The sequence below is a fragment of the Hakea prostrata genome, chromosome 11, assembly GCF_041222555.1.
Source record: "Hakea prostrata isolate BN-2017 chromosome 11, UWA_Hpros_2, whole genome shotgun sequence".
In the NCBI taxonomy this organism is placed as follows: domain Eukaryota; kingdom Viridiplantae; phylum Streptophyta; class Magnoliopsida; order Proteales; family Proteaceae; genus Hakea; species Hakea prostrata.
This window is the reverse complement of record NC_142610.1, coordinates 21,489,332-21,503,649: the sequence shown is the minus strand read 5'-3', so window position 1 is coordinate 21,503,649 and position 14,318 is coordinate 21,489,332. Positions and strand designations below refer to the sequence as shown.

The 14,318-nt window shown below is 37.4% G+C and overlaps 2 protein-coding genes and 1 pseudogene across 2 annotated transcripts; all 3 read right to left on the bottom strand.

Moving 5' to 3' along the window:
* Positions 1–618: 618 nt before the first annotated feature.
* LOC149000837 (cytosolic sulfotransferase 5-like) lies at positions 619–1,947 on the bottom strand. Its single transcript, XM_089140612.1, has one exon. It carries the CDS (start codon positions 1,907–1,909, stop codon positions 923–925), a length of 987 nt encoding a protein of 328 aa, XP_088996738.1. The 5' UTR covers positions 1,910–1,947; the 3' UTR covers positions 619–922.
* A 6,107-nt stretch (positions 1,948–8,054) lies between these two features.
* Positions 8,055–9,183, bottom strand: LOC149000836 (cytosolic sulfotransferase 5-like; annotated as a pseudogene).
* Positions 9,184–9,629: 446 nt separating this feature from the next.
* Positions 9,630–12,677, bottom strand: LOC149000835 (putative metal-nicotianamine transporter YSL7). The gene is made up of 6 exons (XM_089140147.1): positions 12,245–12,677; positions 11,574–11,737; positions 11,361–11,458; positions 11,139–11,273; positions 10,850–11,039; positions 9,630–10,739 (listed from the first exon to the last, which is right to left on the bottom strand). The coding sequence occupies exons 1-6, from the start codon at positions 12,675–12,677 to the stop codon at positions 9,630–9,632; spliced, it is 2,130 nt and encodes a 709-aa protein (XP_088996273.1).
* Positions 12,678–14,318: the final 1,641 nt, after the last annotated feature.

The window sequence follows — 14,318 nt, the reverse complement described above, 5'->3', positions numbered from 1 at the left end:
ATCGCTTTTTGACTTTGAGTTGCCGGCAAGTCACTTCTTGACTGTAAGTTATCGGCAATTTACTTCGGATATAAAGTATACACTTTTCGGAATCATGCATTCCTTGAAAATGCACTTCTCGGAATTAGAGCGTGATTAGATCTAAACCATACATTTTCATCAATAGTAGATCAAGGTTCGTGGAGGTTGATCTATGTGAATCCAAGTTGATCCAATAGTTAGATTAACATTAGTAATCTAGCTGTAATAAATGAATATTGACATTGATACATCTGATCAATCTAAACAATCGAGTCATGCGGCTAAACGATTCGACGGCTTAGATTTGATCTTGTATGGATGTGTCTATATAAAGAGATATCTGTCTGTATAGAGTCATGAACTTATATACTAGGTACCTCTTTGCTAATAGGTACCCCTTCATTCACTAAACGAGCTCTTTTTTGTCTATAAATACTTTGTATTCAGATTAGTTACTGGAAGATAAGATATTACAAAATCTAAAGAACAACTTTTGTTGGGGCTTTCTTGCATGGGAAACTATTCGTTGTAACCCTCTTGCACACAGTGGTTGCGGCGAATAAAGTCTTAAGAAAAGCAATGTAGTAACACGCCTGAAAGTACCAACGTCCAATCTCCGTTTTTCACTTGTGCTATTTCGGACTTGTATTTTTCCAACATAATACATAATAGATTTAATTAACGTTTCATTTAAAACTTAACTCATATTTGGAGATAGGAAGATTGAATGTCTCCTTCATACTATGTATATAAAAGTAAACAAAGTTTATCAAATCATCATCTTCTCTCCATGTAATAATAATTGGGTGTGTGGTCGATGCAATTATTGGTAATAGATACATAAGATTGGACAGACATGGTAGTAGGAGAGACACAAAGATCAACCTTAGACTTGAAAGATCTAAAATGATAAACCAGAGCCATAAAATTTTTGTTCCACAGTCAGTTCAACCTTCTTCATCATCTCTGGTGTGAGATGATTAACCCAATCTCCCACTACACCCTTCCTGAAGAAAGCATTGTGCTCAGCCCCAAACACTGTCTTCCCATTCTTGTTCACGTCCAAGTTGCTCAAGTGATCAAAGCTGCACAACCTCAATAAATCCTCCACCACCCCTTCCTTCTCCTCCTCCTCCGTAAATGGAAAACCCAAGAACTTAGCAATCTTTCTGAACTCAACGCCAGGCTGAGCCTTCATCTCCTCAAACTTCAAGAACAAAACTGTATCAGGTTTCTCCAAGCTTGCTTTCCAGTACCCTAAGACATGATCCCAAAAGGGTCCATTCACACAAACACCCCTGCAGAACCTGTCAAATTCCTCATCTATTGATAGGTTTCCTACTGTTTGGGGTCTCAACCTGTTTGTGAAGTGCCAAAGAGAGATGAAAGAGTCTCTTGGGTTCCTACATAGATAAACCAGTTTGCAGCCCAATCTTTTGGTTGTATCAGGGAGAGAGACATAGGGGAGATGGCTACAGAAGAGCCTGGGAGAGGAGAAGGATGTGAGATCAGGGTTTTGGTTGTTCATGAAGAGGTCAACCTCTAAGTAGGGAACAAGCTCATGTGGGTTAGTGGTGAGGAGTGGGTGGTTGAAGCTGGAATATTTGTTGCGATTCAAAATGGTGAAAGCCAAGGCTTTTAACCAAGTGGTACCAGCTTTTGGACTGGTGACGATAAATAGATCATCTATCTTAGCTTGGAAGTGTTGTTGGCTATTGAGAACACCTTGAAGTGTCCTGGCAGTATACCAGAAGCCTTGATATTGGTAGAGTTGAGTAGCAGCCCATCCTTTCTCACTGGGGAGGGAGGAGAGAAGGGTCTTGCACTCTTCACTCAATGCCTTCTCTTCTTCAAAGTACTCCATAGGGGAGACTGGGGGATTTGACATTGGAAAGCTTGAAGGAATGCTTGGAACTTTGATCTCTACTTGGGTGGATTGGATAACAAGAAGGGTTTTGCAGACATCTTATATAGAGAAAAAGAAAAGAAATGATAAGATGGATCCTGTATATTATAAGACCACTTGATTGTGAGATTTGTGAAAAAGATTGGTGCACCAGCCTTGTGTATATTCTTTTATACCTTCCATAAAGGACAAATGATGCGTTCATCCTGACATTTTTCAATAAAAAAAATTTCATTCCTTGTAGTTTGCACTTTGCAGGTTCTTACATCACTGTATATGTGTGAGGAAGCAGTCCTTAACAATGGTTTTATTTTAATTGGAACACTGGTGATTAGCAATTTAGTCGGGCAACTCTGGTGTGTATATTCTTACTTGCATCTTCACACTACAATTGGTGCAACCCAACTAGATTATCATCACCCCAATCCCCTTCCAATTGGTGCAAAGTACAGGCCGATGTCATATGTATATTGAATATATATGAATCTCAAACACAATTTATTTGTTGAGATTTGGTAGTTGATATATAAGAATCTGCTTACGCTGGAATGTAACATTATTAATTGATACCTACAAACACATTGTTGTCAACTGAGCTGTTGGAGCACCAAAAGACTAATAAGAAAAAAGTGTGAGTTTAAGAGCTTAAGAAAGCATCGACTCTGGCATTCGTTGCAATTGACAGAAATTTCATGCAGATAGCAGGTGGCTTCACCCCAGCCAAAGCAAGAAGAGAGCTTAGACAAAGTCCATAAGATGATAAAACTTTCTTTTGACAATCTTTGGGTTATCAAAATAAAGTTATAATGAACTAACTAGTTCATTACTTTCATTAACAAGAAATTGAAGTCATACCTGTTTTTCAACAGACAAAGAGAACAAAATCAGAATTCCAGAACTTCAAATCAAATTAATCCCCTTCTTTGAATGATAAAACATTCTAGCTACCTACGTGTTAGCAGATGTTTTGAGACCAAATGTTGGAAAGTTCACAAATCCACAACCATTCCCTGCAGTGAAGAACCATTGAAAGAAACCCCACAAGAAACTAAAGTTGACGAATTTGCCCAATGTCCTGACTTGTTTCCTGGGAACATAAGAAAATATGACCATTGAGGATTCTCTTCTTGAGCTAATTCAGTTGCAAAATATTTTTGTTAATTAACAGTTATCAAGAGAACTTACTTGGCTAGTTTGGCTCCAACAGGAGTGTTGAAGCTGTTTATAAGGTGTGTAGTTGCAGTTCCACTAGGATAGGTTAGTCTAAAGTCAATGATCATGATCTGAAACCAGACTTACACAAGTAACACAGATTTAAAGAGAAAGGGAAAAAAAATGATACCAAAAGAAAAAATACTTCAGTTTGATTTTATGAATTATTTGAAATTACCTTTCACGAGGTATTACAAAGGAGCCCAATGAAACTAGTGGCAAAGAGAAAGCCAAAAATCCATCCAAGTTGTGGGTTCTTAATATTGAAAGCATCATTAAAATTTGTTGTTTCCTTAGCTATATTCTCACTCATTCTGTAGATGTTACTCTCAAAACCTCTGACTCATTTAAATTCAACCATAGCACATTAACAACAACGGATTTTCTTATTGACATCATTGGAAGTGTCAAAAACATTGTAATCAAGTTCAAGACAAGAGTTCAAAACCTACCGGACTCTCTTCATCATATGGATCGATGCTCAAGCCGAGAGTCCAAAACCCTAATGGACTCCCTTATGTCACACAAACTAAGAATCCAATCCAAAACCCTAATAAACTCAAGTAATCACCTTTTGGGAACGGTTTATGCTTAAGATGGACTTCTCACATGCAATAACAGCTCAAGATAAGGATTAATATGATTTGAACCAAAGCTTGCACACCTTATCAATTTGATTTGAACTAAAACACTACTTTATCAATATCATAGACGAGTAGTAACCTAGTTACTTAAGGCTCCAAGGCTTCTATAAGACATAAGGATCATTTGGAGTGTAACGCATAACATTTCAGTTAACTTAAAAACCCTAAAACTATAGTGGACGTAAATTGGAAGAACTCCATCGAACCGCTCTAAAAAATCTCTCTTTTCTGCGTTTTAAACAATTACAAGAAAAACTGGACCAAGAACTTGGTAATTGGAGGGTGTTATGGAGAACAAACCACTAAAAGAGATTGTTGCACTTGCAACAACATAGGTTTGAATGACAGTGTTCTCTTGTCTTGTGAAGGGTTGTCTGAGCCAACCAGTCTTCTCAAGTGACTTTGTCCATGTCTTAACGAAGAAGAACCCCAAAAGCCCAGCAGAGGCATTGAGATTTGGTATGATAACTGTGGTGAGACTGAGCTTCATGACAATGAAACTAAAAAGGATTGAAAGGATTAATCCTAGTACAAAGGCTCTAATGGTCAGCTGCCCTTGCCATGAAGGCACCTTCTTGTCCTGAAAAATCTGTTCCACACTGAGCTGTTCGATCATCTTCTTTTTCTTCTTCCTCTTCCTTCTTGTTCTTCTTTGATCTATGGCGATTCGCTAGTTCTGGACCTGAGGGATCTTTGTAGGTCGTGGGGTTCTCTATGTTGCCTTCTATATTCTCCACTGATTAGGAAATATGGGATCTTAGTCTGGAAACTTGGGACTTGAAATTTGAAACTGAATCTCTTGACTCTTCATAGGAGTTCTATCATGGTACTACTTTTGCTGAAATTCTTCAGTTTCCGTAATCAACAATTTTTTTCTCCCGATGTAAACAGAACTTTCTAAAATTTGCCAGATTATCGATTCTGGCAAACTGATGAAATTCTGGCGAGTATCGCCGAAAGTCTTGAAAAAATATTGAATATCGCTAGAAATGAAGAAGAAGGTGGAAACAATACCAAACCCTCACCCCTATGTTCTCCAGCAAACCCTATAAGGACCACAAACTCAGTTGCTTAGGGAGAAACCCACTTTCCCTATGAATGTTTGAGTGGATATTACACTGGCTGATTTTCTTCTTCACATACATCTCAAATCGCTCTATTTTTTTCTAGCCGATTTTCAAATCCCAGAACTGATTCCATTATGAACCTCCAAATATCTTTAATCAGTGAGTATAAATCTTGTCTCCAAGAAAGACTCTTTAGAGAATTTTTTTGGGAGTAACTCCGATGCTCGTGGAAGAGGCCAAAATACTACCGACGGGGAGCCGAAAGATCGCTGGTGAACTGAGATATTACAATTGAAATGAATAATGAAAAGCTCCAGCAGATAAGAATGAATGATTGACTAGCAAGTTACAAGGAGGCAGGGAAATGGAAGCTGACATTGCCATGGTCGCCGCCGATAGCTTCTTGTTGTAGTATATAGATTTTTATGCAAACTCCGACCATCTCCATAGACCATATTCATGGTTTTTGGATGTTAAACTCACAGGGACGAGTGTCAGGAAGAAGAGCAGTCCATTCCCCATTTAAGTGGCCCAAGTGAAAAAAATTGATTGACATTTAGCCTTTCTAGCCACACGTGGTAGAAGAATGAATGAATCATAAATTTTGTCTTATTATTTTATTTTTCTTTAAGAATTTTGCATGAATTGTGCCGTTGATGTCGACAAAATCACGCCGAGAATTTGCCAATTCGCTGGTTTGGGCAACCAACGAATGGCGAAGTCTAGCCAAAGTTTATTACCTTGATTTCTATTTATATAAATTTTGAAGGAGTTTTATTTTATATGAAAATTGAAATTGAGGAATATATCTCAGATTTCAGAATTTGCTAGGCTAGTATCACTGACATGGTGGTGTCTATGGTGTCCAACATTGGATGGATGCCAAATGAATTCTATTAAATCTCAGTCGCTCAAAATACCATGTGACCATGTAATCAACTTAAGTGGGAAAAAAATGGGTTTTCTTTTAAATAAACCAAACCATGTTTTGAGTGATTGGGATTTAATGGAATTCACATGGTATCCATCCAATACTATGCACCATATGCATGTGAAAGATCAAATGTATGTTTCAAGTTGGTTGTATGAAGTAAAAGTACACATATATATACAACGTCACTGCCCAGCAGGTGATATTATAGATATACCCTTAACATCCCCCCCCCCCCCTCAAACTGGTCCAGTTTGACACTCAAAGCCTCAAGATCACGGGGGGATAAGGGCTTGATGAAGAGATAAACGAGATGGTGCGGAGGAGAGACAAATCGAGTGATCAAATGTCCTAGGGCCACTTTCTCTCGCACAAAATGATAATCCAACTTGATGTGCTTCGTCTGAGCTTGAAAGACGGGACTCACTGTCATATGTAAGGCGTTGAGATTGTCACATAACAAAATGGTAAGAGCAAGCTGAGGGATACGTAAAAAATTAAGACATGTTAATTCAGCAATTATTCAGCATTTAGTGCCAGAGGGTGAAATGGTAGGCTGTTTCTTTGCACTCCATGAGATGCAATTGGATCCCAAGAAAGTACATAATCCAATAGTAGAACGACGAGAGATGGGACAGCCAGTCCAATCCGCGTTTGAATAACCATATAACTAAAAAGAAAGAATTTGAGTTTCCCAAAGCAAAAAAAAATTCTGAAGTGAGACAAAGAGTCACAAAATTAGTGATGTTGAGATTTCAGGGATATGGAAAACTAAAGCAGGAGAGGAATCTGCCATGAAAGACCAAAAACAAGAAACTTGTGGAACAAAAAACTAACCAAGAAAGGAGAAAACGGAAGGGAAGATCGAGGAATCAGCCCGTATTCAAGTTGATTGTATGAAGTACAAGCACACACACACACACACACACACACATATATATATATATATATACATAGCATACTACTTAGCAGGTGATCTTGCTAACATGTGGGTGTTTCACGGGTCACTGGTTTCCTAGCTGCTCCAAGCTTGAAAGCACACTCAATCACATCTATTTGTCAATGGTTGCATCTACTTGCTTCAAGAAGAACAATAATAGAAGCAAGATACCATCAAGCCTGAACTGACCATGTCACTTCTAACTTCTATCCATCCATATATATATATAAAATTAGAAGCAAGGCAAGAAAAAGCCAAGACATCTTGATTACAAGCTTCAAGAAGTCAAGGAGTGAAATTAGGCCAAACAATCCTATTTGCCACGGACTGAACCTTCCTAGCTAGGGAATCGACTACAAAATTAACCCACCTAGAAACATATTGGACCGACCACGACGGATTAGAACCAAGAAAACGACGGACTTCCTCCACCACTCGAATGGCATCATCCATCCATATATATGACATGTATCATACATAAAAGATGAAAGGAGTGGCACATATATAAATAGAACGTTACAATGCATGTGGTCCCACCATTGTAAGACCTGGGAGGGCCAAACGTAAGCAATCTTATCTCCTGCAATATTCCTTTGCTACACGTAGTCACTTGTTGACACCACATTGCACACATGTGTTTCCAATTCAAGACTCTCTACTAGAAGAAAGAATGAAACTGCAGTTTTGCCTTGTTTCCTATCTCAACACAATGACATATGTTAGTTTAATGACATTTTAGCGTGCTTAATGCTTGTTAAAATCTTGCTTAAGTGGACTTCTTGTATTTTATTGTCTTAGCTAAGGATTAGTACAATATAATGATTTTGTTTCATATAATCTAATGATTTTGTTTTACTCAAACGGCAATTTTTTTAATATTTTTTTAGACTTAATTGTAGTACTTATAATTGTATCACAAGATATTTGGAATAAAATTTCAAACTGTAATTTTTTCTTTTCTTTCTAATACACAGCTACTTTTTACAAAAAAAAAAAATTGGTCTAAATATCTCTTGCTTTAAGGGCTTTAGATAATTACTGTCAAGACGAATAGCGATATGTAATGCCTCACAATCTTTGTATCTGTTATGAAAGTGATCTAAATATCCAATAAATAATAACTTCAATAAATTTTTATTTGAAATTAAACTTAAAATCTTTAGAATAGGAAGATTTTCACAGTACATATAGAAACAAAATTCATCATGTGATAACATCTTCATCATTAATCCATGCAAGAATAGTTGGGTGTGTGATCAATGATATTATTGGATGTGGACAAACAAGAAACAAATTGTAAGAGAATACAAAGATCAAACCTAAATCAAAATGACTAAAATGATCAACCAGAGCCAAAGAATTTTTGTTCCGCAGTCAGTCAAACCTTCTTTACCATCTCTGGTATGAGATGATTAACCAATCTCCCACTACACCCTTCCTTCCTGAACAATGCATTATGCTCAGCCCCAAACACTGCCTTCCCATTCTTGTTCACATTCAAGTTGCTCGAGTGATCAAAGCTGCACAACCTCAATAAATCCTCCACCACACCTTCCTTCTCCTCAGTAAAAGGAAAATCCAAGAATTAGCAATCTTTCTCAACTCAACACCAGGCTGAGCCTTCATCTCCTCAAACTTCAAGAACAAAACTGTGTCAGGTTTCCCCAAGCTTGCTTTCCATACCCTATGACATGATCCCAAGAGGTTCCATTCATATAAACCCCCTACAGAACCCGTTAAATTCCTCATCCATTGATAGGGTTCCTAATGTTTACGGTCTCAACCTGTTTGTGAACTGACAGAGAGGTGAAAGAGTCTCTTGGGTTCCTATGTAGATAAACCAGTTTGTGGCCCAAGTCGAATCAGGGAGGGAGACATAGGGGAGATGGCTACAGAAGAGCCTGGGAGAGGAGAAGGAGGTGAGATTAGAGTTTTGGTTGTCCATGACGATGTCAATCTCTAACTAGAGAAAAAAACTCGTGCGTTAGAAACTGGAGTACTTGTTGCGGTTCAAAATGGTGGAGGCCAAGCCTTTTAACCCAGGTGCCGGCTCTGGTACTGGTGATGATTAGTAGATCATCTTTCTTGGCTTGGAAGTGTTCTCCTTGAAGTGTCCTGGCAGTATACCAGAAGCCTTGATATTGGTAGAGTTGAGTGGCAGCTCATCCTTTCTCACTGGGGAGGGAGGAGAGGAGGGTCTTGCACTCTTCATTCAATGCCTTCTCTTCTTCAAAGTACTCCATGGGAGAGGGCGGAGGATTGACATTGAAGAGCTCGAAGGAATGCCAGGAACTTGATCTCTTACTTGGGTGGATTGGATAACAGGAAGGGTTTTGCAGATATATAGATATATAAAAAGAAAAGAAATGATAAGATTAACTCTGAATATTATAAGATCACTTGATTGTGAGATTTATGAAAAAGATTGGTGCACCAGCCCTGTGCATATTCCTTGTGTTCATCCTGATATTTTTCAATAAAAAAAAAAGTTTATTGCTTGTAGTTAGCAAATTCATACACTGTATAAGTATGGAAGTCCTTAATTATGGTTTTATTTTAATTGGAAGACTGGTGATTAGCAATTTAGTGGGGCAACTCTAATGCGTATATTCTTACTTGCATGATTGCATCTTCACACTTCAATTAGGGTAACCCTACTAGATAATCATCACTCTAATCCTCTTCCAATTGGGGCAAAGTCTAGGCTGATGTTGTATGTACATTGAATACGATTTCTTGAAGCAGAAATATTGAAAGAAACCCTTAAAACTATCAACACGATTTGTTTCTTTAGATTTGGGATTTGATAAGAATCTGCTTAAAGTGGAATGTAACATTATATTTAGAAATACATTGTTATCCAACTGAGCTGTTGGAGCACCTACAGATGAACAAAAAAAAAATTGAGTTAAGAGCTTAAGAAAGCTTCAACTCTGGTATTTGTTGCACTTGACAGAAACTTCATGCAGATAGGTGGCTTCACCCCAGCCAAGGCAAGAAGAGAGCTAGGCAAAGTCCATATCCCATCACCACAGATCAGACCAGAAGCTACTGCAGTTCCAAATGCATCTGCTTTGGCCCTATTTACTTTCTGCCAAATGAATAATATTAAGCTTCCAACACACATGTCAATGGTGAAGTAAGCCCCAATATAGAATGGTACGGCCACAGCCATTGGAGAAGGAATATAATTGGACCACTTCTTTCCTACAGAATCCTTGATTACATTGACGAGGATTGATACAGCAAAGAACCCATAACAAAGTTGAAGGCAATGGGCTGGTAAAGCTGAGAACCCCTCAACGCCTAAGATAGCCATGCTTCGGTATACAGTTGCATAGGGAGCAGGATATTGTGAACCAGGTTGACCAATATCAGGGAAAGCCTGATAGAACAGCCAGAAGACACAAGGGGCTATAATACAACCCATTAAAGTCCCAATCACTTGGCTTATAAACATTGATCTTGGTGAAGCCAAGGTTAGATACCCACTCTTGAAGTCGTGCATGAGGTGAGATGCTGTGGTGAGAATGTTCAATATGACACCACATGCTGCAAGACCTGCAATAATCCCTCCTTGTGATGACCCAGTCAAAGCACCAATTAGAAAGATGGCAATTGCCCCATATGTAGAAGCTAGGGACCAATCAGTCATGCCGGATCCATATGAATTGCAGAATGCCAGAACAGGTGAAAGAATGTACATTGCTACAATATAGTACCACTTGAGCTGGGGAAAGATGAATGGAAGTGTAATAACAGAAATAATACAAATGATAGTATAGCCTCCCATTGTAAACCAAGCTGGAAGTTGGTCCTTATTAATGAAGAGTTTGGTTCTCATTTCATCATCAAAAGACATGGGAGGTGGGCTTGCAGGTGAGTCCTGTTCGGCAACAGGGAGAGATGCATTCCTTTTATTGCGGATTTCTTGATAAACACCGATGAGTATTTGGCTCAATACCTTTGTGAAGTTGTATATACCATCTCCTAGGACCATGGCAATCGAGATGAATATCTGCATTGAAGCATCATATAAATTTTGACATTTGAGGATGAATTCTACTAATTGGGTACTTGATAGGAACTAAATTAATCCATTAAGTTTTGAGTGAAGAAGAAACTTACCCTATAACCTTGTAGGCCATTGGCACTAGCAGGGCTGAGGCTTGCAGAATACCATTGACCCTTTTCAGCACCAATAATAGGCCACATAACACCCCATGAAAGAATAGCTCCAAGTAAAACAGATATGTTTACGATGCGTGGACATATCATTCCAACACCAACGTAAGTTGTTGAGAAATTGAAGTAAAACCTGTTTGTTTAACAAGCAAAGAGAAAAAAGATCAGAATTCCAGACCTTTAAACCAGATTAATCTCCTTGCTTGAGTAATAAAACATTCTAGCTACTTACGTGTTAGCATAGGCTTCGAGACCAAATGTAGGAAAGTTCGCAAATCCACAACCACTCCCTGCAGTGAAGAACCATTGAAAGAAACCCCACAAGAAACTTAAGGTGACGAATTTGCCCAATGTCCTGACTTGTTTCCTGGGAACATAAGAAAACAAAACCATTGAGGATTCTCTCCTCGACCTAATTCAGTTGCAAGATAGCTTTGTATCAAAGAAAACTTACTTAGCTAGTTTGGCTCCAGCAGGAGTGTGGAGGCTGTTTATAAGGTGTCCAGTTGCAGTTCCACTAGGATAGGTTAGTCTTAAGTTAACGATCATAATCTGAAGCCAAACGTAAACAAGTAAACAAACACTAAAAGAAAAAAATAAGGAAAGGAAAAAAAAATACTAAAATAAAAAATATTTGAATTTGATTTTATGAATTATTTGAAATCACCTTTCGCAGAGGCGCCACCGCGAAGAGCCCAATGAAACTAGTAGCAAAAAGAAACGCAGTCATCCATCCAAGTTGTGGGTTCTTGATATTGAAAGCATCATTAAAATATGTTGTTTGCTTGGCTATATTCTCACTCATTCCGAAGATGTTACTCCCAAAACCTCCTGATCATCCAAGTCAAAATATAAAAGATTAACAACAATGATTTTTCTTATTGGCATCATTTGAAGTGTCTGAAAACTTTGTAATCACATTTTCTGCCCTTTTACTATATAAACTTTTTTTGTTTTCCTAAAAAGTGATAAATCCAACATTTTATGTAAAAATTTGCATAAAATTACGTTAAGATATTTGAGTTTTCTGAAAAACCCTTTCCTATACCCTTGAATATTTCACTAAACAATTTTGGAAAACGACAGTTCCTTTTAACAATAACCCAAGTCAATGTATAATAGCAGAAGTCAAGAGTCCTAAACCTAAAGAACTCTTCCACTATATGGATCTACTGCACAAGTCAAACAGTCTAAACCCCTAATCAGGTGAAAAAACTAAAAGAACCACTATAAATGACATACTTGTTTCCAACACTCTCTCTCTTTTCTGCATTTTCAATAATTACAAGATAAACCAGATAAGGAGTAGGTAATTTGAGGATTTTACGTAGAACATACCACTAAAAGAGATTGTTTCACTTGCAACAACACAGGTTTGAATGACAGTGTTCTCTTGTCTTGTGAAGGGTTGTCTGAGCCAACCAGTCTTCTCAAGTAACTTTGTCCATGTCTTAACGAAGAAGAACCCCAAAAGCGCAGCAGAGACATTGAGATTTGGTATGATACCTGTGGTGAGACTGAGCTTCATGACAATGAAACTAAAAAGGACTGAAAGGATTAATCCAACTACGAAGGCTCTAATGGTCAGCTGTTCTTTCCATGAAGGCACCTCCTTGTCTTGAAAGATCTGCTCCACACTGAGCTGTTCATATTCTTCTTCTTCTTCCTCTTCCTTCTTGTTCTTCTTTGATCTACGGCGATTCACTAGTTCTGGACCTGAGGAACCTTCGTAGGTCGTGGGGTTCTCGATGTTATCTTCCATATTCTCCATTGATTTGGAAAATATGGGATCTTAGGCTGGAAATTAACTTTGGACTTGAAAGGAAACTAAATCTCTTGATTCTTCTTGAAAGGGAGTTCAATTTGTATAAATTTGAAAGGGAGTTCTATTCGTATAAAGTATGAAAGGAATATATCTCACATTTTCAAGATTTTGCTGACTTGGGTGTTCTATGGTCATTGATTTCCTAGGTGATCCAAGCTTGAAAGTACACTCAATCACATCTATTTGTCAATGGTTGCATCTAGTTGCCTCAAGATGAGGACCAATAACAGAAGCAAGATACCATCAAGCCTGAACTGACCATGTCACTTCTGACTTCTATTTATCTATATATATGGCATGTATCATACAGGAGTGGCATATATATATAAATAAAATGTCTCAATGCATGAGGTCTCACTAGTGTAAGACTTGGGAGGGGCAAATGTAAGCAGTCTTACCTCATGCAATGTCTCATTGCTGCATGTTGTCACTCGTGACACCACATTGCGTATGTGTGTCTCCAATTCAAGACTCTCTAGTAGAAAAAGAACGAAAACAACTTCCAAATGTTGAAGGCTTTAGTAAAACTATGGTTTTGCGTTATTTTCTACTCCTACACAATGATGAACGTAATTTAATGACAATATATGTAACGTGATTAATGCTTGTTAAAGCTTACTTGATTGGACCTTTTTGTATTTAATTTATTTTTACCTTAGCTTAGACATGATGTAATCTAATGATATCTTAGTTTGCTAGTAGAAGAGATGAATAAACAATTAATCATCTTAGCATGATTAATGCTTCTTCCAAGTGTCTTGGTTAATTTGTCACCCAAGAGGCATACATGATAATAATCATCAAATACTCTTCAGTAACATCTATGGTCCACTTGGTCCACTTTATAATATGGAGGTCTTGTCCAACTCATTTTGAATTATCTCAAGATAATCCATAGCAGTGTTTTTGGAAGAATAGAAGGTTTGGAAACAAGTATACTGAGTTGACTATTAATTTTTACGAAAAGTATCATTTTTAACCTTGTAAAGATTATTTTTAAGAAATTCTTCAATTACTATTTACACCAAACCTAATTTTGAAATTTTCATTTGGGTAGAGGATTCCCTATAAAAGCACTATATTAAAGATTCTTATTAATTTGACCAATGAAGAGTAAAAAAGTAGTATCTTTTATACGAGGCACACATGACCAAGACTCTATAGTAACTTTTTCCCTAAATTTTATTGAAAATTATCCCAAAATGATATTTTCATAACATCAAGAATCATGGAAGGGATTTGAAAAACGTGATTTTTTTTTAAAGTTAAAATATTTAAAAGTGAGAATAATATTGTTTCCTTCTGTTGCAATCAAGCATCGAGTGATGTGACAAATGACTGTACATGGGAGGTGGAAAAATTACTTTGCAAAGAAATTTGATTGTTGATGAAGAGATTAAGCTTATCGAGTGATGTGACAAATGAGTTCATGCAGCTTAGCGGTGAAGGTATATATGTAACCTTAAGATCAAGGTTAATTTTAAAATGGATCCTGAGGTTTGTTATAAGTCAGATTTTAATTTAAAGAAATAATAAAATTGAATTTTACCTTTGTCTCTCGCTACTACGCAGAAACACTCAAAAAAG